General features: G+C 33.4%; 2 protein-coding genes and 1 long non-coding RNA gene across 4 annotated transcripts; 1 reads left to right on the top strand and 2 right to left on the bottom strand.

Moving 5' to 3' along the window:
* Positions 1–389: 389 nt before the first annotated feature.
* LOC120273079 (tropinone reductase homolog At5g06060-like) lies at positions 390–9,139 on the bottom strand. 2 transcript variants are annotated; one of them, XM_039279724.1, is made up of 5 exons: positions 9,028–9,139; positions 8,685–8,892; positions 8,376–8,592; positions 798–907; positions 390–721 (listed from the first exon to the last, which is right to left on the bottom strand). In XM_039279724.1, the coding sequence occupies exons 1-5, from the start codon at positions 9,093–9,095 to the stop codon at positions 554–556; spliced, it is 771 nt and encodes a 256-aa protein (XP_039135658.1). In that variant the 5' UTR covers positions 9,096–9,139; the 3' UTR covers positions 390–553. The 2 variants fall into 2 exon arrangements, with proteins under 2 accessions (XP_039135658.1, XP_039135659.1); XM_039279725.1 differs by lacking the exons at positions 390–721; positions 798–907 and adding exons at positions 7,681–8,105; positions 8,182–8,291.
* Positions 9,140–10,245: 1,106 nt separating this feature from the next.
* On the top strand, positions 10,246–14,235 carry LOC120273946. The gene is made up of 3 exons (XR_005540656.1): positions 10,246–10,453; positions 10,688–10,787; positions 14,030–14,235. It is a non-coding gene; the product is annotated as an uncharacterized LOC120273946 (long non-coding RNA).
* Positions 14,236–17,658: 3,423 nt separating this feature from the next.
* On the bottom strand, positions 17,659–19,054 carry LOC120273815 (tropinone reductase homolog At5g06060-like). Its single transcript, XM_039280528.1, has 5 exons — positions 18,913–19,054; positions 18,570–18,777; positions 18,261–18,477; positions 18,068–18,177; positions 17,659–17,991 (listed from the first exon to the last, which is right to left on the bottom strand). Exons 1-5 carry the CDS (start codon positions 18,978–18,980, stop codon positions 17,824–17,826), a joined length of 771 nt encoding a protein of 256 aa, XP_039136462.1. The 5' UTR covers positions 18,981–19,054; the 3' UTR covers positions 17,659–17,823.
* Positions 19,055–26,030: the final 6,976 nt, after the last annotated feature.

Below are 26,030 nucleotides of genomic sequence, written 5' to 3'. Positions count from 1 at the left end.
TCACTAATCTTCGTCTTCCTCAGTCTTCAATTTTGTGCATTTTCTTGCTAGTTGTCATTGCCTGCATCATAAATTCAAATATCTGAAAATTCTAAAGGTCTGCTTCACCACTAATGATTGTACTTGTCTCTTTTCCTATTTGTTGTGTTGTCTGTATTTTTTTTTTTTAATTTGTTTTTGTTTAAAAGTGATATGTTAGATTGCTGTCAAATGTTCTAACTGTTATTAAATTTGCAATGCAGAGAAAGAAGATAAACAGTAAAAGAAGCTAGAAACTTCATGAGAATTCACTCGCAGAACAAAGATTCTCTCATTTATTACATTGGTTTTCAGCAAAACCATTTATTCCCAAACATACTTGCTAACAAGCATAACAGACCAGACAAGACTAAACACAACCATACTTAACCTGCATAGAATTACTTAGACACACATACATCACAACCTTCATTATTTCCATATTTCAAACCACAACCAACTTAACGAACATTTAAACTCAGCAGGAAAACTATCATAAACCTTCAACAAACATTCAATATATCACCTGCTAACACTAACAAGGTTGTGTTCGTCCTCCATCAACATTGATGATTTGGCCAGTAACATATGAGGCTGCAGGAAGGCAAAGGAAAACAACAACAGATGCCACTTCTTCTGGTTCTCCTAGACGCCCATGAGGAGTCCGAGATAATTCATGCTCCATGAATTCATTTTCAAGACACTGTTTTTAACCAAAACAATCTCATCAATATATATATATTTATCCAGAGTCTCAGCTGAAGATAAGACTGACTTACAAGGCTTTCAATTAGAGGTGTTTTAAGAACTGCAGGTCCAACACAGTTGACTCTGATATTGTCTTTAGACCACTCACATGCTAAATGCTTGGCTAGTTGATTCAAAGCTCCTATATATTCAAATGGAAAGCAATCAAAATCCAAAATTGAAATTCAATACTTGCAACAACAATTGGTTTATGTATAGTTTTACCTTTACTTGCTGTATACAAAGCTGATTTTACATAAACATGGAGAGTACTGGAACACACATCACACATATATAAAGCTTTCCTTGGAAAACAGTAGATACATTCTCCATTAGTTTCTCCCTTTCAGTGCTGGAACACACATCACACACTGATCCAGTAACCTTGAAGTTGTTGCCTTCCCATTGTTTCAGGCATTCAGCAAGCTCAGCTTGGTTGCGAGAACATGTATACACAGAGGCTCCAAATTTTGCTAATTCTTCCACTATGGCACGCCTACAATTAAGTGAGGTAACTTATAATATTTGTATGATTAATTAATAGATCTATCTTAATTAGTTCAAAGTCCAATATAGAGAAGAGTATATATTTAAAGTGAAGAAGAAAAGGATATGGGATAGAAGGGTACGTGTACCCAATTCCTTTGGTACCTCTAGTGACTAAAGCTGTGGCTCCTTTTTCCGTCCATCTCAATGGATATATTGTCTTTGTTTCATACTCGTTTGTAGTCCTCCTTATATAGGAGTGAATCTTACTAAACCCTCCAACAAACAGAGCGGAGTTTTGATAAATGTGGATAAAGCCATAGATTTATTAAGAAAAAGACAACAATCTGAGGAGAAATATAGTAATAGGGAAAGAGTCATCACTTTCACCGGGAGGTGAGGAGGAGCAAAAGCAGCGATAAAAAAAGCAGACAGAGTAAGGGAGCTTAGGAGACGGAAGATGTCATCTGACATCTCAGGCCTACTAAGACGAACAGCAGGAACATCTACTCCATAACAGAGCGGAGTTAGAAAGGTTTTTCTTTTTTTTTAACGGAGGCCAAAATATTTTTTAAAAGGAGCTAGCTAGAATTTTTTTGAAAGGACAAGTAGAAAGTGAATGAGGCAAATTTTCTATTTTATAAATATTTTTTTAAAACTATACCTTTTTTTTAAATAGCTTATATATACTAATTTTTAGAAAATCAAATTATCAAACAACAAATTTTACAAAAAAAATTTATTACTATATTATCAATTTATTAAATGTCAAAGGTTAAACTATAATATTTTATAAATTTTATTTTAAAACTATAATATTTTTTGTCAATATATACTAATTTGTAAAAAAAAAACAACTCATCAAATAATAGGTTCTTATAAAAACAGAAATTATATAAATCAATTTGTAAAATATTAAATAGCTAAATAATAAAATTTCACAAAGATTTTTTCTAAAAAAATATTAATTTTTTTATATTATATATATATTATTAAAAAAACAAAAACTAGGCAGGGCCATGCTTCCTTCACCCATCCCTAGCTCCGCCCCTGCCCCCACAAACACTTTTCTATGGCTGAATATATGAATATATATATATATATATATTATTAAAAAAATTCAAAAACTAGGTAGGGCCATGCCCCCTTTACCCACTCCTAGCTCCGCCCATGCCCCACAAACACTTTTTTATGGCTGATATATACATAAATATATATAAATATTATAAAAAAAACAAAAAATAGGCAGGGCCATGGCCCCTTTCACCCACCCCTCAAAAAATAGGCAGGGCCATAGCCCTTCACCCACCCCTAGCTCCGCCCTTGCCCCAACAAACACTTTTCAATGGCTGAATATATATATAAATACGTCATCCATGACATAAATACAAACAAGGCTCTCTTAATTTCATGGGTCAAGCTTGAATGACAGAAGTGTTTGCTGATCCTTTTCCTTTTTTGTCCAATGTTTTGAAAACCGGACCAGACCGGATGGTCAGACTGAAAAAACCGGGAATCGGACCACAGTCCGTTCCGGTTTAATATCAAAAGTTGACCAAAGCTAAACCCAGTAAAACTCATTTAAAACCAATGAACCGGCCGGTTGGACTGGAACCAGGCAAGCCCCGGGTTTTAGTGTTTTGTTATTTTAATGTTTTTTTAATAATATTTTTTTTTTTTTTTGGGTTTATGTCTTTCTTGATTTGAGGATTTCCATTTTTCACTTTCATGGTTTCACTTTCACCATTTCAGCCACCTCGTCCAATCTCTCCCATCAACCTTGCTTTGCTCAAAGAAGGAAGAATTAAAGAAAGGATTATTGATCAATTGGAAGCCTCATCCGATCTCTCCCATCAAGCTCAATTTCTACACTTGGAGTTGGAGGTTCTTGGATTGATCTATTCTTTCTAGGTTTTCCTCTTCAAGACTAATTCCTAATATTTTCCTTGTTTGAGGATGAATCCTGTATGTTTTGGTGCTTTCTTGTGTTTATTTCAAAAATATTAGTTTGGTTATTTATTTGTAATTATTGATTTTGTTATGATTTTGTCAATCCAGTTTTATCCATTTTGTTACATTTTTTTTTCATGTGTTTTTTTCTTCTATTAATAACTTAGTTTGTTCATGTCTCTATTTCTTGTTAAGGAATTGCCATTTGGAGTTGACAAGGTCGCCGAGAAGTTTACAACATATGCAAATAATATGCAATTGAAGTTGGACTCCTTGCCTTTTCAAATGTTTAGAGGTTGTATGGAGTTCATATTATATGCTAGTGACATACATTTTATTGACCCTAATTTTTTTGGTTTTACTTTTAGCATGGGTTTTTGTTAGAAGTTGAGTAAGCTTTGATTGATATAGTATAATTTACACAATTAGTTTTTTTACTCATGAAGTTGATCATTTTTGCTAACAAAAAATTGTTGGTTTAATATATATTATTTGATTGTCACACAATATATTTACAATTTTATATTTTTTAAATAAATAAATAAATATATATATATATATATATGACATCATCCTGTCCAACCAGAACTGGTCATCCGGTCGGACCGCTCAACCCGTGACCCAAACGTGAGGCCGGGTCGCTTCCTGATCTGGTTTTCAAAACATTGTTTTTGTCCTTATTGAGCTTAATACGAAGTATCACAGATACTTTCTTTTGAGTGATCTGAAGCTGTGGAGCCTATGCTAATAACTAGGCCATCATGCATTAATGGAAGTGTAAGCTTGAATGACATGATAGAATACATCAAGCATCAAAGGATGGGGCGCAAGCATTGTGAGCTGTGTCCAGAGGCGTGGCGCTGAATGAATTAGAAAGGATGGTAGCTTGTTGTATTAACGGTTTATGATAGTCAATTTAAGAGCCCAAATGTTGTTATACGTGCATGTTTTGAGTGTAATGTTTTTCAAGGGTTTATGTGTAAGACTTTAATATTTATAGTCTAAGCTGTAACGTCTCGATTTTTTTGGAAATAATATTGTTGTGAAATAAATTGATAGGCAAAAATAAGTAAGATTAAGTTCAAGAAGAAGATGTATATTGGATTTCCCACTTTAAGAGGAAGACAACAAAACACTTGCTTATAGTATTTTTGTGACCTTTCACATTTACATATTAATTTCATATTCATTTCTCTAAATATCTTCTCATTGGCAAAAGTCATAGCTGTTGAGGATATGTAGCCTTTAATTAAGGCTTCCCATATGTGACCCTTCATTATATGCTAATCTTTTGTATTCATTCTTTCCTTTCTCATTTGATATGATTTGATTTATAATAGTCCTTCCTTTCTTGTTTGATATATATGTTTTGATTTGTAATAGTTTCTTTTATTATGTAAATGATTATAAATAGAAAACTCTCACCACCCTTTCAAGTGTGGTGGTTTAACATTGTCATGGTATCAGAGCCTGTCTGGTTTAGCAACCTTGATCCTTTCTTCCCAATGGCTTCTGAATCCTCTTCCCATCTTCTTCCTTTCAACACCCTAATCCATATGATCACCATCACGCTTTCTTCGTCCAATTATCTTCTCTGGAAAAGCCAACTTCTTTTTCTTCTTGGGAGTCAAGACTTTCTGGGCTATGTAGATGGAACTATTATTCCACAACCCCGTTTTGAACCAATAACTTCTACCACACTCAGCACCAAATATCAGGCATGGAAAGCAATTGATCAACGTCTTCTCTGCCTCTTGCTTTCCTCTCTCACCGAGGAAGCTATCGCTGTCGTTGTTGGTCTCTCTATTGCCCATGATGTTTGGCTTGTATTGGAGAATACATTTATCAAACAATAAATTTTACAAAAAAAATTTATTATTATATTATCAATTTATTAAATGTCAAAACATTAAACTATAATATTGAAATTTTTTTTTTGAAACTATAATATTTTTTGTCAATATATACTAATTTGTAAAAAAAAGCCAACTTATCAAATAATAGGCTCTTACCAAAACAGAAATTATATAAATCAATTTTTAAAATATTAAACAGCTAAATAAAAAAATTTCACAAAGATTTTTTCTAAAAATATTAATTTTTATATTATATATATATATTATTAAAAAAAAAAAACTAGGCAGGGCCATGCTCCTCCCTTCACCCACACCTAGCTCCGCCCCTGCCAACACAAACACTTTTCTATGGCTGAATATATGAATATATATATATATGTATATATATATTATTAAAAAAAACAAAAACTAGGCAGGGCCATGCCCCCTTCACCCACCCCTAGCTCCGGCCCTGCCCCACAAACACTTTTCTATGGCTGATATATATATATATATTATTTTTAAAAAAAAACAAAAACTAGGCAGGGCCATGGCCCCTTTCACCCACCCTTAGCTCCGCCCTTTCCCCCACAAACTTATATATATATATTATTAAAAAAAACAAAAAAACTAGGCAGGGCCATGGCCCTTTCACTCCACCCTTAGCTCCGCCCTTTTCCCCCACAAACTTATATATATATATATATATATATATTAAAAAAAAAACAAAAACTTGGCAGGGCCATTGCCCTTCACCCACCCCTAGCTCTACCGCTACCCGAACAAACATTTTTCTATGGCTGTATATATAAATACGTCATCCATGACATAAATACAAACAAGGCTCTCTTAATTTCATGGGCTAAGCTTGAATGACAGAAGTTTTTGTTGATCCTTATCCTCTTTTGTCCAATGTTGTGAAAACCAGACCAGACCTGCTGGTCGGACCAGAAAAATCGGGAACCGGACCACAGTCCGGTCCGGTTTAATATTAAAAGTTGACCAAAGCTAAACCCAGTCAAACCCATTTAAAACCAATGAACTGGCCGTTTGGATTGGTATCGAGCAAACCCCGGTTTTTAGTTTTTTGTTATTTTAATGTTTTTTTTTTTTTGGGTTTATGTCTTTCCTGATTTGAGGATTTTCATTTTTCACTTTCATGGTTTCACTTTCACCATTTCAGCCGCCTCATCCAATCTCTCCCATCAACCTTGCTTTGCTAGAAGAAGGAAGAATTAAAGAAAGGATTATTCATCAATTGGAAGCCTCATCCGATCTCTCCCATCAAGCTCAATTTCTACAGTTGGAGTTGGAGGTTCTTGGATTGATCTATTCTTTCTAGGTTTTCCTCTTCAAGACTAATTCCTAATATTTTCCTTGTTTGAGGATGAATCCTGTATGTTTTGGTGCTTTCTTGTGTTTATTTCAAAAATATTAGTTTGGTTATTTATTTGTCATTCTTGATTTTGTCATGATTTTGTCAATCCAGTTTTATCCATTTAGTTACATTTTTTTTTTTCATGTTTTTTCTTCTTCTATTAATAACTTAGTTTGTTCATGTCTCTATTTCTTGTTAAAGAATTGCCGTTTGGAGTTGAAAAGGTCGCCGAGAAGTTTACAACATATGCAAATAATATGCAATTGAAGTTGGACTCCTTGCCTTTTCAAATGTTTAGAGGTTGTATGGAGTTCATATTATATGCTAGTAACATACATTTTATTGACCCCAATTTTTTTGGTTTTACTTTTAGCATGGGTTTTTGTTAGAAGTAGAGTAAGCTTTGATTGATTTAGTATAATTTACACAATTAGTTTTTTTACTCATGAAGTTGATCATTTTTGCTAACAAAAAATTGTTGGTTTAATATATATTATTTGATTGTCACACAATATATTTACAATTTTATATTTTTTAAATAAATAAATAAATATATATATATATATATATATGACATCATCCTCCTGTCCAACCAGAACTGGTCATCCGGTCGGACCGCTATATATATATATATATATATATATATATATATGACATCATCCTCCTGTCCAACCAGAACTGGTCATCCGGTCGGACCGCTCAACCCTTGACCCAAACGTGAGGCCGGGTCGCTTCCTGATCCGGTTTTCAAAACATTGTTTTTGTCCTTATTGAGCTAAATACGAAGTATCATAGGTACTTTGTTTTGAGTGATCTGAAGCTGTGGAGCCTATGCTAATAACTAGGCCATCATGCATTAATGGAAGTGTAAGCTTGAATGACATGATAGAATACATCAAGCATCAAAGGATTGGGCGCAAGCATTGTGAGCTGTGTCCAGAGGCGTGGCGCTGAATGAATTAGAAAGGATGGTAGCTTGTTGTATTAACGGTTTATGATAGTCAATTTAAGAGCCCAAATGTTGTTATACGTGCATGTTTTGAGTGTAATGTTTTTCAAGGGTTTATCTGTATTTTTTTTTGTCTGTTCCTGAGTTCTGTGTTTTGTTTTTTTATTTTCAATAAATCAGTGATTTATTTATTTATTTTTATTTAAAAGTGATATGTTAAGTTGCTGTCAAATGTTCTAACTGTTATTAAATTTGCAATGCAGAGAAAGAAGATAAACAGTAAAAGAAGCTAGAAACTTCATGAGAATTCACTCGCAGAACAAAGATTCTCTCATTTATTACATTGGTTTTCAGCAAAACCATTTATTCCCAAACATGCTTGCTAACAAGCATAACAGACCAGACAAGACTAAACACAACCATACTTAACCTGCATAGAATTACTTAGACACACATACATCACAACCTTCATTATTTCCATATTTCAAACCACAACCAACTTAATGAACATTTAAAGTTAGCAGCAAAACTATCATAAACCTTCAACAAACATTCAATATATCACCTGCTAACACTAACAAGGTTGTGTTCGTCCTCCATCAACATTGATGATTTGGCCAGTAACATATGAGGCTGCAGGAAGGCAAAGGAAAACAACAACAGATGCCACTTCTTCTGGTTCTCCGAGACGCCCATGAGGAGTCCGAGATAATCAATGCTCCATGAATTCATTTTCAAGACACTGTTTTTAACCAAAACAATCTCATCAATATATATATATTTATCCAGAGTCTCAGCTGAAGATAAGACTGACTTACAAGGCTTTCAATTAGAGGTGTTTTAAGAACTGCAGGTCCATCACAATTGACTCTGATATTGTCTTTAGACCACTCACATGCTAAATGCTTGGCTAGTTGATCTAAAGCTCCTATATATTCAAATGGAAAGCAATCAAAATCCAAAATTGAAATTCAATACTTGCAACAACAATTGGTCTTATGTATAGTTTTACCTTTACTTGCTGTATACAAAGCTGATTTTACATAAACATGAAGAGTACTAGTGCTGGAAATGAACACAACGCTTCCTGATGTTGAAGCTTTCAACAAAGGATGAGCTAATTGGCTTAAATGGAGTGCAGATTCAAAATTGGTAGTCATCGTTAATGAGTAATCTTCAGCAGTATATTCCATTGTGGGTTTCCTTATACCAGTCCCTACATTGTTTATCTATATATAGCAACAACATAACACGTATATATATGAGAGAAAATTAAGCCACATGCATGCACGTAGAAAAGTAATTGTAATTTAATGCTTACAAATATGTCAAGCTTTCCTTGGAAAACAGTAGATACATTCTCCATTAGTTTCTCCCTTTCAGTCCTGGAACACACATCACACACTGATCCAGTAACTTTGAAGTTGTTGCCTTCCCATTGTTTCAGGCATTCAGCAAGCTCAGCTTGGTTGCGAGAACATGTATACACAGAGGCTCCAAATTTTGCTAATTCTTCCACTATGGCACGCCTACAATTAAGTGAGGTAACTTATAATATTTGTATGATTAATTAATAGATCTATCTTAATTAGTTCAAAGTCCAATATAGAGAAGAGTATATATTTAAAGTGAAGAAGAAAAGTATATGGGAGAGAAGGGTGTACCCAATTCCTTTGGTACCTCCAGTGACTAAAGCTGTGGCTCCTTTTTTAAGCGTCCAGCGTCCGTCCATCTCAATGGATATATTGTCTTTGTTTCATACCCGTTTGTAGTCCTCCTTATATAGCAGCGGAGTCATAAAAATTTTTTTTTAACGGAGGCCAAAATATTTTTTAAGAGGAGCTAGAAATTTTTTTAGAGGACAAGTGAATGAGGCAAATATCCAATTTTATAAATATTTTTCTAAAGCTATACTTTCTTTAAATAGCATATATATACTAATTTTTAGAAAATCAAGTTATCAAATAATAAATTTTACCAAAAAAAAAAAATTTGTTACAATATTATCAATTTATTAAATGTCAAAATGTTAAACTATAAAATTTTATAATTTTTTTTAACACTATAATATTTTATGTCAATATATACTAATTTGTAAAAAAAAAAACCAATTCATCAAATAATAGGCTCTTACCAAAACAGAAATTATATAAATTAATTTGTAAAATATTAAACAGCTAAATAATAAAATTTCACAAAGATTTTTTCTAAAAATATTAATTTTTATATTATATATATATAATATTAAAAAAACAAAAAAACTAGGCAGGGCCATGCTCCCTTCACCCACCCATAGCTCCGCCCCTACCCCCACAAACACTTTTCTATGGCTGAATATATAAATATATATATTATTAAAAAAATTCAAAAACTAGGTAGGGCCATGCCCCCTTCACCCACCCCTAGCTCTGCCCCTGCCCCCCACAAACACTTTTCTATGGCTGATATATACATATATATTATTAAAAAAACAAAAATTAGGCAGGGCCATTGCCCTTCACCTACCCCTAGCTCCGCCCCAGCCCCAACAAACACTTTTCTATGGCTGAATATATAAATACGTCATCCATGACATAAATACAAACAAGGCTCTCTTAATTTCATGGGCCAAGCTTGAATGATAGAAGTGTTTGCTGATCCTTATCTTCTTTTGTCCAATGTTTTGAAAACCGGACCAAACCGGCTAGTCAGACTGGAAAAACCGGGAAACGGACCACAGTCCGGTCCGGTTTAATATCAAAAGTTGACCAAAGCTAAACCCAGTAAAACTCATTTAAAACCAATGAACCGGCCGGTTGGACTGGAACCAGGCAAGCCCCGGGTTTTAGTGTTTTGTTATTTTAATGTTTTTAATAATATTTTGGGTTTATGTCTTTCTTGATTTGAGGATTTCCATTTTTCACTTTCATGGTTTCACTTTCACCATTTCAGCCACCTCGTCCAATCTCTCCCATCAACCTTGCTTTGCTCAAAGAAGGAAGAATTAAAGAAAGGATTATTGATCAATTGGAAGCCTCATCCGATCTCTCCCATCAAGCTCAATTTCTACACTTGGAGTTGGAGGTTCTTGGATTGATCTATTCTTTCTAGGTTTTCCTCTTCAAGACTAATTCCTAATATTTTCCTTGTTTGAGGATGAATCCTGTATGTTTTGGTGCTTTCTTGTGTTTATTTCAAAAATATTAGTTTGGTTATTTATTTGTAATTCTTGATTTTGTTATGATTTTGTCAATCCAGTTTTATCCATTTTGTTACATTTTTTTTTCATGTGTTTTTTTCTTCTATTAATAACTTAGTTTGTTCATGTCTCTATTTCTTGTTAAGGAATTGCCATTTGGAGTTGACAAGGTCGCCGAGAAGTTTACAACATGTGCAAATAAGATGCAATTGAAGTTGGACTCCTTGACTTTTCAAGTGTTCAGAGGTTGTATGGAGTTTATATTATATGCTAGTGACATACATTTTATTGATCCCAATTTTTTGGTTTTACTTTTAGCATGGGTTTTTGTTAGAAGTTGAGTAAGCTTTGATTGATATAGTATAATTTACACAATTAGTTTTTTTACTCATGAAGTTTATCATTTTTTCTAACAAAAAATTGTTGGTTTAATATATATTATTTGATTGTCACACAATATATTTACAATTTAATATTTTTTAAATAAAAATATATATATATATGACATCATCCGGTCCTACCAAAACTGGTCATCCGGTTGGACCGATCAACCTGTGACCCAAACGTGAGGCCGGGTCGCTTCCTGATCCAATTTTCCAAACATTGTTTTTGTCCTTATTGAGCCAAATACGAAGTGTCACAGATACTTTGTTTTGAGTGATCTGAAGCTATGGAGCCTATGCTAATGTGGGCCCCAGTCTTGTTTGTCTCCATTTGTTTGGAACCAAGCCCAAAGCTTGGATTCAAGGAAAATTGTGTAGTTTCCCAATTGTTAAACCGTGAATTCATGAAGCTTTGTTTGAAGCTTTTGTTGCAATAATGGCTTTGGAACCCAGCTATAGCCATCCTTTCTTCTACCCACTGAGAAAGTTATGCATGTTAGAGCTCTTTAGTAAGAAGAGAGTGCAATCCTTTAAGAGAGGGAGAAGATAGAGTTCATGTCTTGATCTAAGTATAAGACCTTCTTGCTCTCAAGATGAAAATCCATTGGTGATCTAAGTGAGATGATTTTCTACACGAGTATTACTATCACCGGAAGTTAAACTTCGACAAGAGATTAGCATCCTTCTTCAAGAGTTTTCTCACTTAGAGAGAGGGAGAGAGAGAGAGAGAGAGAGAGAGAGAGAGAGAGAGAGAGAGAGAGAGAGGCAATTCTGGGTTTGAAAATCTGGCGAAGCTCCGGCGATGCTCCTGCGTGGAAACTTGATAGAGGGAATGGTTGGGTTTTGGACACATGAATGTTGGAAGAAGCTTGATTTCATTAAATCTAGAATATGGTGGGTTTCTACTCTTGCTTCTTTGGTGTCCATTACTGGAGGTTTAGAGAGATGTGATGGAATTATGATGATGAAGACATGAGGTTATGGCTGCATAATGCCTTGTTGGTGAGCATCTAATGTTTACCTAAAACCATTATTTTTTTAAGCATTTGTATAACCTGCAACCATTTTGATATGCTCATTTACAAGAAATTATTTCTCCTAATATAATTATGGAATGGTGGCTATGCCAAACTATGAGATTCCTTTATGGCATTATTGTTGTTGTTGAGTTTGTATATCTTTATTTTGTGGTTGCTTTTATGGATTTAATTCCATATTGGAGAAGGTTAATGATTATTGTTGAAGATAAAAGAATGTTAACTTGTAAATTTAGTGAAAACCTGCAGCCTTTGTAGTGTTTTGAACTCTTTAGATAATCCAATCTTGGGAAACACAAGCTTTGAGATGCATGCTCTCATGTGGTGTGACTTTATGCATGTAATTTTGGATGACTTGCATGTCTCCATGTCTTCTTTCAAGAATGCTTAAGGGCCAACTAGTGCATGCATAGCAAAACACACTTACCTTTTAATTTCTGCAACCTTAGAATGTGTTTTTGTTTCCATTTGGAAGTGACCTTGTAGTCCTTGGACGATCTTAGGTAGTTGCCTTGATGATGACCAGCAACCCTAGTTTATGTTGTTCATTTATGTTTTGATTGGTTCATGATTTTTTTGAGTTCTAATAGTTGACAATCCTTGGGTTATATGACCATTTGAGAAGTGACTTTAGGTCATCGCATTGTGTCATGGAGTAGAGTATTTTCGAGGTAAGTAATCTACCAATAACTCCGTATTTTCAGTATTTAAGAAATTATTTTATTCAGTAAAATAATTATCTAGTATTTTATTATTTTATTTTGAATATCTGTTATTTTTGTTAATATTGAAATTATTTATTTGGAATTTGTATTTTGAGGTATTTTCTTTAGTTAATTATTTTTATTTAGTCGTTGACTTGGTAAATCTACATTGGTGTAATGTTAATTAAATGATCGCTATTCATTTTAACTTGGTTATTAATTTATTATTTATACTAAGTGTGCAATTACATTCAAATGATTACTTCAATATTTATAAAATTCGTTTGTTTGCAGACGTGGGTTGATGACTCTACTATCTTTGGGATTGACTTAATTAATTCCAATATCTATTTATTTATTTAATCATTTAATTTAGTTTTAAAGGAGCTGGTGTTTGGAATAATTTTAAATACTTTATGTACTTAAATTTTTCTATATTTCATTTATGGTTATCGATTTATTTTCCTTAAAGTGAGATTGTGATATTTATTAGTATTTTTGAATATTTATGAACTTGAGGAATTTTAGAAATTTATGAACTTGTACTCTGTAAATATTTTGTATCTGAATGTTTTGGTCTCCAAATGAGCGATATGCAACTCATCGGTGGGGGTTAAACCCACGACCTTGTCGACAAGTAATTTTTGGGAAAAATGAGATGCAGTTCATGCCGTGTCCGTTTGGTGAAGTAATCAACGGTCACCAGGTATTTAGTCTCGGGTCATCGAGAGTAAATAAATGATTTCTGTTATTTTGGCTCGGGTCTATCACGAGGGATAAACAAATGATCTTTGGCACTTACGAGTGAATTTGGAGACATACTCGGATTTTTGTTATCTATGCTTTATCATGTGGTTTTGATAATACTATTTGGTGCTATTGATTTTTTTGTACAAATTTTTAGATTCGCATTTTCGGTTTTTCAATTTTTTTGGTGAGCGACTTACTTGGAAATATTCTTTTATTAGAATATTATACTCTGTATTTTGTTAAATTGTGATTTCGGAGACTTGTGCTATTCTGAAATTCCGGTATACTTGAAAAGTCATTTTTGTAATTTTTGATTTAGTCTAACTATGGTTTGGAGACTTATGCTCATATTTAGAAAATTTTCTATATTTCTGATTTACAGCTTTGAATCTAGTATTCTTTTGATTACAGTATTCTTAAATAGTGGTATTACTTGAGAACTATACCTCTGTTTACTCATTTATTTTGTATTTGTTTAAACTATGTTTAAACTTACTTTGAATTATTCTCAATTTCTGAAATCAAGATTTATAATTAATCCTGTTGTTTTAAATCACTTTCTGGATTACTTACTGGACTAGTGAGCTCATGGATTTGTTTTAAATCCTTTTCAGATCAAGAGTGGTAGACTGGTGTAGATCTTGAAAGACTGTCTGTAGATGTTGCTTGTCTTATTGTAAAATTTGAATTCTTGTCATTATCTATCCCTGTATTCTTGTATTTTGTATTTTGGACTTCTGTATTATGGTATTGTGTACTTTGTAGAGTCTGTAATTTTGTACCTCAGTTGGTTTGTTGTAGTTTTGTTTGTCCTGAACCAGGTTCGGAGGCCTTGCCGTTTGTCTACGCACTGGTCCCAGTGAGTTTGGGTTCGAGGGGACGTGACTAATGACTAGGCCATCAATGCATTAATGGAAGTAGAGATGGCAATTTGTACTCCCACGACGGGTATGCAGATGCCGTGCGGTCGAAAGAGGGTAATACCCTCTTTGGCCAGGGATCTGTCTGACTAAGGGGTAATACCGTTAGTTTTTGAGCAGATGCAGTCGGAGTGAGTATGCCTCTACCTACCCATACCCTTACCCTTACCCTTATATATATATATATATATATATAATTTTTTATTAAACTAAACATTTACTCACAATTTACTCAATATCTATTTTCATGGTGATTAATTTGAAAATAATACTTCAAATTTTCTCTTAATATATTATTTTAAATTTTATTTAATTTTTATATTTATATTTGATAATATTATGAAAAAAATAAATTTTAGATATATATTAAGAATCATAATTAAATTAAAAAATAAACAAATATAAAAAAAATAATGTTATAATAATTTATTCTATATAAGAACATCCTGAAAAATAAGATACTAATAAAAATCAATTGGATATAACTTATGAGAATTACTTATAATGTTTTTTATATTCAAAATCTTACTAGATATTTATAAAAATTTGAAAGCTATATAAAAATATAAATAGTAGATATATGAAAAATTTAAAAACAAAAACCAAGATAGTTAAAACATGAACAAAACAAAAAGGTAGAGATGTAGCATTTGAGTCACTAAAATAAAGCGTCGTTTTTATGTGATTATATAATTTAAGATAAACAAATATATATCAACTTGTAATTTTAATTTATGGACATGTGTTTAAAAGATTGTAATATAATGTATAATTAATTTATTTTTATTATTATTTAAATTTAATTCGATAATTTGAACAACGGGTAAGCGGATACCCTACGGGTATACCTGTACCCTGCTGAGTGAGGTATGATTTTTTTACTGCAGAAGGGTATGGGTAAGATCGCAGTATGGGGTAGTGGTCACGGGTGCAGGGTAGAGGGTAAGGGTTTTTGGCATACCCCTACTCACTCTGCACTGCTGACATCCCTAAATGGAAGTGTAATCTTGAATGACATGATAGAATAGATCAAGCATCAAAGGATGGGGAGCAAGCATTGTGAGCTGTGTCCAGAGGCGTGGCGTTGAATGAATTAGAAAGGATGGTAGCTTGTTGTATTAACGGTTTATGATAGTCAATTTAAGAGCCCAAATGTTGTTATACGTGCATGTTTTGAGTGTAATGTTTTTCAAGGGTTTATGTGTAAGACTTTAATATTTATAGTCTAAGCTATAACGTCTCGATTTTTTTGGAAATAATTTTGGGATGAAATAAATTGATAGGAAAAAATAAGTAAGATAAAGTTCAAGAAGAAGATGTATATTGAATTTCCCACTTTAAGAGGAAGACAACAAAACACTTGCTTATAGTAAATGATTATAAATAGAAAACTCCCACCACCCTTTCAAGTGTGGTGGTTTAACATTTTCAATAGCTTCACCTCTTTGATTAACAATACTCTCCCTTGATTTGTGATTGTGAACACCCTAAAATTGAAATACTTCTAGATAGATATATAAGCCTTTGGTGCAGTGACGGAACCAGGATGCATTGGCAGGGGGCTAAAGGTTAAGGTAAAAAAATCCAACAAAGCAATTGTCTACAATATAAAATAATACAATAATACAAATTTTAATTAAAACCACAATTCAAATGCATAAATAATGAAAATTTATTAGCTTTAGGGATAGTTTGTTATTGCATAATGAGAGCATTAATCTATTAATGGTGATTAATTGATTATTTGAACATAATCTAAAATGGGAGATATGTGGGCCGTGTGGCCATGTGAATATGTTAGAAGTTAAAATGGAATCCAGTGCCAATAATGCTCTATCTTTCTTTTATCTCCATCAAAGCATGAGGTAACCAAGGTATGCTTGAGGTAACCAATATATTCTATTGAAGTGCTTTACTCCTTTTCATGTATTCCTTTATTATTGCTTCATTAGTTTTGTGATGTCGTAATTTGTTCTAGATACAAAAATATCTAACCATGGGCGAACCAAACAAGCTTACTTTGGTTCAAATATTAGCAAGCTGATCATTTGTACTGCAAAATGTTAAACATATCAATCCATCTAAAACGAAACTTCTTAAGAAATGAAACTTGATGTCGATTCGATTGTTCGCCCATGCATGGCTGGGTTTTTAGCGGTAAAGATTGCCGATTTGTTGTCACATAGAATTTGAGTAGGATCTGTTGAATGCTCTCCCATATCAACTAACAACTGCTTCAACCATACAGCTTGACAAGCAGCACTTGAAAAGCTTCGGTAGTTGGCAACACAGTGATGTTTTGCTTTTTTAAACTCGACGTAATTGCACTAGATCCGAGCATAAACACACAACAAGAAGGCGGCTCGTCGATGAACCTAATGTTGCTCCTCCGTGAACTGGGAACGCAGCTGGGATGAGAGTGGTAACACATAAAACTTCTTTTTACGTTTAAGCAAAAAACTTCTTTTTCATATTTTAGCAAAACACGGCACTCTAGGGCTTTTGGAAAAGAGATTCGCTATCAAGCAAAAACCTCGCCTTTTCTTTAAATAAAAACTTGACATGTATTGCCAAAAAATCAATTTTATTAACATTGATTCTATAGATTTATTTTATTTTTTAAATAAAAGTAGATAAATTATCAATTTATTGATCATTGAAGAAAAAAAGAATATAGTAGACACATAAAAACCACTAAAGCGAACCGAACCTGGACCGAACAAATGTGGGAATGCAATCACCATCGGTGATGCATGTCACACTAACAACCGAATGAGAGCAAAGAAATAGAAAAAAATAAAGCTGAATCGACGAACTCCACTTTCTAGTAACAAAGGCCTACTCAAGTTGACAGAGGCAGAAGATCACTTCGGAGGCTCCCTTTATTTTTTTAAATTTTTTTTTGTAGGTTTCATTATTTGATATTTAATATATATATATATATATATATATATTAAATATATGAAAATTTTAATGATGCTCTTCACCACTAATGATATTTAATCGACGAACTCCCTTTATTTTTGTTGTCTGTAATTTTTTTTTTTTTGGGTCTGATCCTGAGTTCTGTGTTTTCTTTTTTTATTTTCAATAAATCGGTGATTTTTTTTTGTTTAAAAGTGATATGTTAAGTTGCTGTCAAATGTTCTAACTGTTATTAAATTTGCAATGCAGAGAAAGAAGATAAACAGTAAAAGAAGCTAGAAACTTCATGAGAATTCACTCACAGAACAAAGATTCTCTCTCATTTATTACATTGGTTTTCAGCAAAACCATTTATTCCCAAACATACTTGCTAACAAGCATAACAGACCAGACAAGACTAAACACAACCATACTTAACCTGCATAGAATTACTTAGACACACATACATCACAACCTTCATTATTTCCTTATTTCAAACAACAAGCCAACTTAACGAACATTTAAACTCAGCAGGAAAACTATCATAAACCTTCAACAAACATTCAATATATCACCTGCTAACACTAACAAGGTTGTGTTCGTCCTCCATCAACATTGATGATTTGGCCAGTAACATATGAGGCTGCAGGAAGGCAAAGGAAAACAACAACAGATGCCACTTCTTCTGGTTCTCCTAGACGCCCATGAGGAGTCCGAGATAATTCATGCTCCATGAATTCATTTTCAAGACACTGTTTTTAACCAAAACAATCTCATCAATATATATATATTTATCCAGAGTCTCAGCTGAAGATAAGACTGACTTACAAGGCTTTCAATTAGAGGTGTTTTAAGAACTGCAGGTCCAACACAGTTGACTCTGATATTGTCTTTAGACCACTCACATGCTAAATGCTTGGCTAGTTGATTCAAAGCTCCTATATATTCAAATGGAAAGCAATCAAAATCCAAAATTGAAATTCAATACTTGCAACAACAATTGGTTTATGTATAGTTTTACCTTTACTTGCTGTATACAAAGCTGATTTTACATAAACATGGAGAGTACTAGTGCTGGAAATGAACACAACGCTTCCTGATGTCGAAGCTTTCAACAAAGGATGAGCTAATTGGCTAAAATGGAGTGCAGATTCAAAATTGGTAGTCATTGTTAATGAGTAATCTTCAGCAGTATATTCCATTGTGGGTTTCCTCACACCAGTCCCTACATTGTTTATCTATATATAGCAACAACATAACACGTATATATATGAGAGAAAATTAAGCCACATGCATGCACGTAGAAAAGTAATTGTAATTTAATGCTTACAAATATGTCAAGCTTTCCTTGGAAAACAGTAGATACATTCTCCATTAGTTTCTCCCTTTCAGTCCTAGAACACACATCACACACTGATCCAGTAACTTTGAAGTTGTTGCCTTCCCATTGTTTCAGGCATTCAGCAAGCTCAGCTTGGTTGCGAGAACATGTATACACAGAGGCTCCAAATTTTGCTAATTCTTCCACTATGGCACGCCTACAATTAAGTGAGGTAACTTATAATATTTGTAAGATTAATTAATAGATCAATCTTAATTAGTTCAAAGTCCAATATAGAGAAGAGTATATATTTAAAGTGAAGAAGAAAAGGATATCGGAGAGAAGGGTGTACCCAATTCCTTTGGTACCTCCAGTGACTAAAGCTGTGGCTCCTTTTTTAAGCATCCAGCGTCCGTCCATCTCAATGGATATATTGTCTTTGTTTCATACTCGTTTGTAGTCCTCCTTATATAGGAGTGAATCTTGCTAAACCCTCCAACAAACTGAACGGAGTTAGAAAGGTTTTAACGGAGGCAAAAATATTTTTTAAAAGGAGTTAGAAATTTTTTTAAAGGACAAGTAAAAAGTGAATGAGGTAAATTTTCAATTTTATAAATATTTTCTTAAAGTTATACTTTTTTTTAAATAGCATATATATACTAATTTTTAGAAAATCAAATTATCAAACAATAAATTTTACAAAAAAAATTTATTACTATATTATCAATTTTTTAAATGTCAAAAGGTCAAACTATAATATTTTATAAAATTTTTTTTAAACTATAATATTTTTTGTCAATATATACTAATTTGTAAAAAAAAAAACCAACTCATCAAATAATAGGTTCTTATAAAAACAGAAATTATATAAATCAATTTGTAAAATATTAAACAGCTAAATAATAAAATTTCACAAAGATTTCTTCTAAAAATATTAATTTTTATATTATATATTTATATATATATATATTATTAAAAAAATTCAAAAACTAGGCAGGACCACAAACCCTTCACCCACTCCTAGCTCCGCCCCTGCCCCACAAACACTTTTCTATGGCTGATATATACATATATATATTATTGAATTCAAAAACAAAAACTAGGCATGGCCATGGCCCCTTTCACCCACCCCTAGCTCCGCCCTTTCCCCCACAAACTTATATATATATATATATATATATATATATATATATTATTAAAAAAACAAAAACTAGGCAGGGCCATTGCCCTTCACCAACCCCTAGCTCCGTCCCTGCCCCAACAAACACTTTTCTATGGCTGAATATATAAATACGTCATCCATGACATAAATACAAACAAGGCTCTCTTAATTTCATTTTCCAAGCTTGAATGACAGAAGTGTTTGCTGATCCTTATCCTCTTTTGTGCAATGTTTTGAAAACCGAATCTGACCGGCTGGTCAGACCGGAAAAACCAGAAACCGGAAAACAGTCCGGTCCGGTTTAATATCAAAAGTTGACCAAAGCTAAACCCAGTAAAACCCATTTAAAACTAATGAACCGGCCGGTTGAACTGGAACCGGGCAAACCCCGGTTTTTAGTTTTTTGTTATTTTAATTTTTTTTAATAATTTTTTTTTTTTTGGGTTTATGTCTTTCCTGATTTGAGGATTTTCATTTTTCACTTTCATGGTTTCAATTTCACCATTTCAGCCGCCTCATCCAATCTCTCCCATCAACCTTGCTTTGCTCAAAGAAGGAAGAATTAAAGAAAGGATTATTCATCAATTGGAAGCCTCATCCGATCTCTCCCATCAAGCTCAATTTCTACACTTGGAGTTGGAGGTTCTTGGATTGATCTATTCTTTCTAGGTTTTCCTCTTCAAGACTAATTCCTAATATTTTCCTTCTTTGAGGATGAATCATGTATGTTTTGGTGCTTTCTTGTGTTTATTTCAAAAATATTAGTTTGGTTATTTATTTGTCATTCTTGATTTTGTTATGATTTTGTCAATCCAGTTTTATCAATTTAGTTACATTTTTTTTTCATGTGTTTTTTTTCTTCTATTAATAACTTAGTTTGTTCATATCTCTATTTCTTGTTAAGAAATTGGCATTTGGAGTTGACAAGGTCGCCGATAAGTTTACAACATGTGCAAATAAGATGTAATTGAAGTTGGACTACTTGACTTTTCAGGTGTTCAGAATTTGTATGAAGTTTATATTATATGCTAGTGACATACATTTTATTGATCCCAATTTTTTGGTTTTACTTTTAGCATAGGTTTTTGTTAGAAGTTGAGTAAGCTTTGATTGATATAGTATAATTTACACAATTAGTTTTTTTACTCATGAAGTTGATCATTTTTCTAACAAAAAATTGTTGGTTTAATATATATTATTTGATTGTCACACAATATATTTACAATTTAATATTTTTTAAATAAAATATATATATATGACATCATCCGGTCCAACCAAAACTAATCATCCGGTCGGATCGATCAACCAGTGACCCAAACGTGAGGCCGGGTCGCTTCCTGATCCAATTTTCAAAACATTGTTTTTAACCTTATTGAGCCAAATACGAAGTATCACAGATACTTTGTTTTGAGTGATCTGAAGCTGTGGAGCCTATGCCAATGACTAGGCCATCAATGCATTAATGGAATTGTAATCTTGAATGACATGATAGAATAGATGAAGCATCAAAGGATGGGGAGTAAGCATTGTGAGTTTTGTCCAGAGGCGTGGCGCTGAATGAATTAGAAATTAAGGATGGTAGCTTATTGTATTAACGGTTTATGATAGTCAATTTAAGAGCCCAAATGTTGTTATAAGTGCATGTTTTGAGTGTAATGTTTTTCAAGGGTTTATGTGTAAGACTTTAATAATTATAGTCTAAGCTGTAACGTCTCGATTTTTTTGGAAATAATATTGGGATGAAATAAATTGATAGGCAAAAATAAGTAAGATAAAGTTCAAGAAGAAGATGTATATTGAATTTTCTACTTTAAAAGGAAGACAACAAAACACTTGCTTATAGTAATTGATTATAAATAGAAAACTCTCACCACCTTTTCAAGTGTGGTGGTTTAACATTCTCAATAGTTTCACCTCTCTGATCAACAATACTCTCCCTTGATTTGAGATTGTGAACACCCTAAAATTGAAATACTTCTAGATAGATATATAAGGCTTTGGTGCAGTGACGGAACCAGGATGCATTGGCAGGGGGCTAAAGGTTAAGGTAAAAAAATCCAACAAAGCAATTGTATACAATATAAAATAATACAATAATACAAATTTTAATTAAAACAACCACAATTCAAATGCATAAATAATGAAAATTTATTAGCTTTAGGGATAGTTTGTTATTGCATAATGAGAGCATTAATCTATTAATGGTGATTAATTGATTATTTGAACATAATCTAAAATGGGAGATATGTGGGCCGTGTGGCCATGTGAATATGTTAGAAGTTAAAATGGAATCCAGTGCCAATAATGCTCTATCTTTCTTTTATCTCCATCAAAGCATGATTAAACAATAATTAAATAATTTAAGCTTGTTTTGTAGCCCGAGAGGCTTCAGAGACTTCACTAGAAGGGGGAGGGTTACCAAGGTATGCTTAAGGTAACCAATATATTCTATTGAAGTGCTTTACTCCTTTTCATGTATTCCTTTATTATTGCTTCATTAGTTTTGTGATGTCGTAATTTGTTCTAGATACAAAAATATCTAACCATGGGCTAACCAAACAAGCTTACTTTGGTTCAAATATTAGCAAGCTGATCATTTGTACTGCAAAATGTTAAACATATCAATCCATCTAAAACGAAACTTCTTAAGAAATGAAACTTGATGTCGATTCGTTTGTTCGCCCATGCATGGCTGGGTTTTTAGCGATAAAGATTGCCGATTTGTTGTCACATAGAATTTGAGTAGGATCTGTTGAATGCTCTCCCATATCAACTAACAACCGCTTTAGCCATGTCAACTAACAACCGCTTCAACCATACAGCTTGACAAGCGGCACTTGAAAAGCTTCGGTAGTTGGCAACATAGTGATGTTTTGCTTTTTTAAACTTGACGTAATTGCACTAGATCCGAGCATAAACACAAACCAAGAAGGCGGCTCGTCGATGAACCTAATGTTGCTCCTCCGTGAACTGGGAACGCAGCTGGGATGAGAGTGGTAACACGTAAAACTTCTTTTTACATTTAAGCCAAAAACTTCTTTTTCATATTTTAGCAAAACACAGCACTCTAGGGCTTTTGGAAAAGAGATTCGCTATCAAGCAAAAACCTCGCCTTTTCTTTAAATAAAAACTTGACATGTATTGCCAAAAAATCAATTTTATTAACATTGATTCTATAGATTTATTTTATTTTATTTTATTTTTTAAATAAAAGTAGATAAATTATCAATTTATTGATCATTGAAGAAAAGAAGAATATAGTAGACACATAAAAACCACTAAAGCAAACCGAACTTGGACCGAACAAATGTGGGAATGCAATCACCTTTGAAAGACTTAACTGGATTCATATTGCTCTCATTGCCAAAACAAATTCTCCTTCTGAGGTTACTGAATTCAGACCCATCAGTCTTATCAATTCAACTTGTAAAATTATTTCTAAAGTTCTTGCCTCTCGATTAAGTCAAAAGATTGGTTCATTAGTTGATACTTCCGATCTGGATTCATTAAGGGAAGATGTATTGCGGAATAACATTATTCTTCGCTCGAAGTGATTTTTCAATATTCAAAAAGAAAAAAACTAGGCTATGCTTTTAAAGTTGATTTTGCTAAAAGCTTTTTGACTCTTTAGACTGAATTTTCTTCTTGAGATTCTTGAAGCTAGGGGTTTTGGCAATCGCTGGATTACATGGATACAAACCATTTTAACTTCTACCAAAACTCAGTTCCTTATTAACGGTACTACTCAAGGCTATATTCGCTGTAAAAAAGGACTGAGACAGGGTGATCCTCTTTCACCCCTCCTTTTGCCATATAGCGGCGATACTCTTAGTGCCATGTTCTATCACGCAATTAAGTCTAAAGTTCTGATTGGAGTGCAACTTGATCATTCCAACAAAGCATCTGCCATTTACAATATCTCGATGATCTTATTATCTTCTTTGTCAGGCGGTCATGAAGATCTTAAAATTATTAAATTAATTCTTTATCTTTTTCGAAGGCGCCTCGGTCTTTCAATCAACTACTCAAAAAGCTGTCTATTTTCCACCAATTTTGGTTACCAACCGGCCACCCCCTCTGCTAGAATACTTAATTGTAACAGAGATTGTCTTCCAATTACATCATGAGGGTTCCCCTTTCTGGTAGACGTCCCAGAAGAATAGATTGGACTAAGTTGATTGAACTGCTCGCATGCAGACTCACATCCCCGGAAAGCAATTTATCTTTCTTTGGGGGTCGCTTAACTCTTATCAACTCATGTTGTCCTCTATTCCAGTCCTATCGATGTCTGCTCTTCAAACTTCCTATCCGGGTTATTCATGAAATTGACAAAAATCGGAGAGATTTTTCTTTTGGAAAGGTCTTGGTCCGGGATCTAAAGGAATAAGTTTAATTGCTTTGAAAAGAATCATGTCGCCCCCGAAGCTTGGGTGGTTGGGGCATCCTTGATCTTCAAGAGTTCAATAAAGCTTTGCTTGGAAAATGGTGGTGGAAATTTATTACTATTTCTGATTCTTGTTGGTCTACGATAATTAAAGCTAATTATTTTAACAGAGACTCTCCAAACTTCTTATATTCACATCCACCAAGAAATAAGTCTTTTTTCTGGGCAGGAATCAATCCCATACTTCATTCATTTCGCTCATGCTTAACCAAAATCATTGGTAATGGAGAAAATACGTTATTTTGGCATGACAGATGGTTGGATGGCCAATCTCCCAAAAATCTTTGGGAATCTCTCTTCCTGGACTGTCATGATCCTTGGATTACTTTAAAACAATTTTTTCACGCTCTTAATTCTCAGGGTAATCCATTTAGATCTGTCACTGCACATGTTGTTGCTAGTTTTACTAATTATTTATCGGTTTGTTTTAATGATCATGAAGACTCCTACTCCTTGTCTTTAGAAAAAAATGGTTCCTTCACTGTAAAATTCTTTTATAACTTCTTAATCGATGGAGGAATTCGTTCCCAGCTTTATTCCAACTTCTGGAAAATTAAATCCCCCAGCAAAATCACTCTATTCTGTTGGCTTGCCTGGGAGGATAAAATTTTAACACTTGAGAATCTTTTTAAAAAAGGTTGTAATCCTTTTCGCCATCGACATACGTATTCTATGTCATAATAACTCGTAATCGCTGGATCATCTTTTTCTTAAACCCGTGACATATCTGCTCAGCATTTGGTCCTTCTTCAAATGTTCACTTAGATCTGAAACTTTACCTTCTTCAGTTTCAAATATCTGGACCAACTGGATTTCTTCCATAAACTCTATTCACAGGAATTTATGGGATCTCTGTTCCAGAGCCATCTTCTGGAACATTTGGCTGGAACGCAACAATCGTATTTTTAACCAAAAATGTGCACCTTTTTCTGCTATAATTTTTAAAACTGCTTATATGATTCTTTCTTGGATTTTCGCAGATCTCGAATCTCATCAACAAGAAGCCTCAAGGTGTTCGAAGATAAAAGCGCCTCTTAAACTTTATGCGCTCCGGATCCGCCCGACTTCACCGACGACTATGGCGTCCAACTCGACTCAGAGTAATTCGCCATCACTGCCTCTCGAGCTAGCCTCGTCTCCTGATGGTCGACTCTCGCCACCTTGATTTCCGTGCCTTTTTCCTTTTTCTTTTTCTCTCGCCTCCTTATTTTTCCTCATCTCCTGTGAGGATAACCAGTCACTTTTTCCTCTATTTGTTCTCGCTTGCTATTTTTCTCACTCGACTCTTTATTTTTCCCGCTTTCTTTCTTCATTAATAAATTCGTAGCTTTATCCACTTTATTCAAAAATCACCATCGGTGATGCATGTCACACTAACAACCGAATGAGAGCAAAAGAAATAAAAAAATAAAAGTCGAATCGACTGAACTCCACTTTCTAGTAACAAAGGCCTACTCAAGTTGACGAGGCAGAAGATCACTTCGGAGGCTCCCTTTATTTTTTTAAATTTTTTTTTGTAGGTTTTATTATTTGATATATAATATATATATATATATTAAATATATGAAAATTTTAATGATGCTCTTCACCATTAATGATGCTCTTCACCACTAATGATATTTAATCGACGAACTCCCTTTATTTTTGTTGTCTGTATGGGTCTGATCCTGAGTTCTGTGTTTTCTTTTTTTATTTTCAGTAAATAGGTGATTTTTTTTTTGTTTAAAAGTGATATGTTAAGTTGCTGTCAAATGTTCTCACTGTTATTAAATTTGCAATGCAGAGAAAGAAGATAAACAGTAAAAGAAGCTAGAAACTTCAAGAGAATTCACTCACAGAACAAGCATAACAGACCAGACAAGAC

The sequence above is a fragment of the Dioscorea cayenensis genome, chromosome 12 (assembly GCF_009730915.1).
Source record: "Dioscorea cayenensis subsp. rotundata cultivar TDr96_F1 chromosome 12, TDr96_F1_v2_PseudoChromosome.rev07_lg8_w22 25.fasta, whole genome shotgun sequence".
Taxonomy (NCBI): Eukaryota; Viridiplantae; Streptophyta; class Magnoliopsida; order Dioscoreales; family Dioscoreaceae; genus Dioscorea; species Dioscorea cayenensis.
This window is presented reverse-complemented; position numbering and strand designations above follow the sequence as displayed.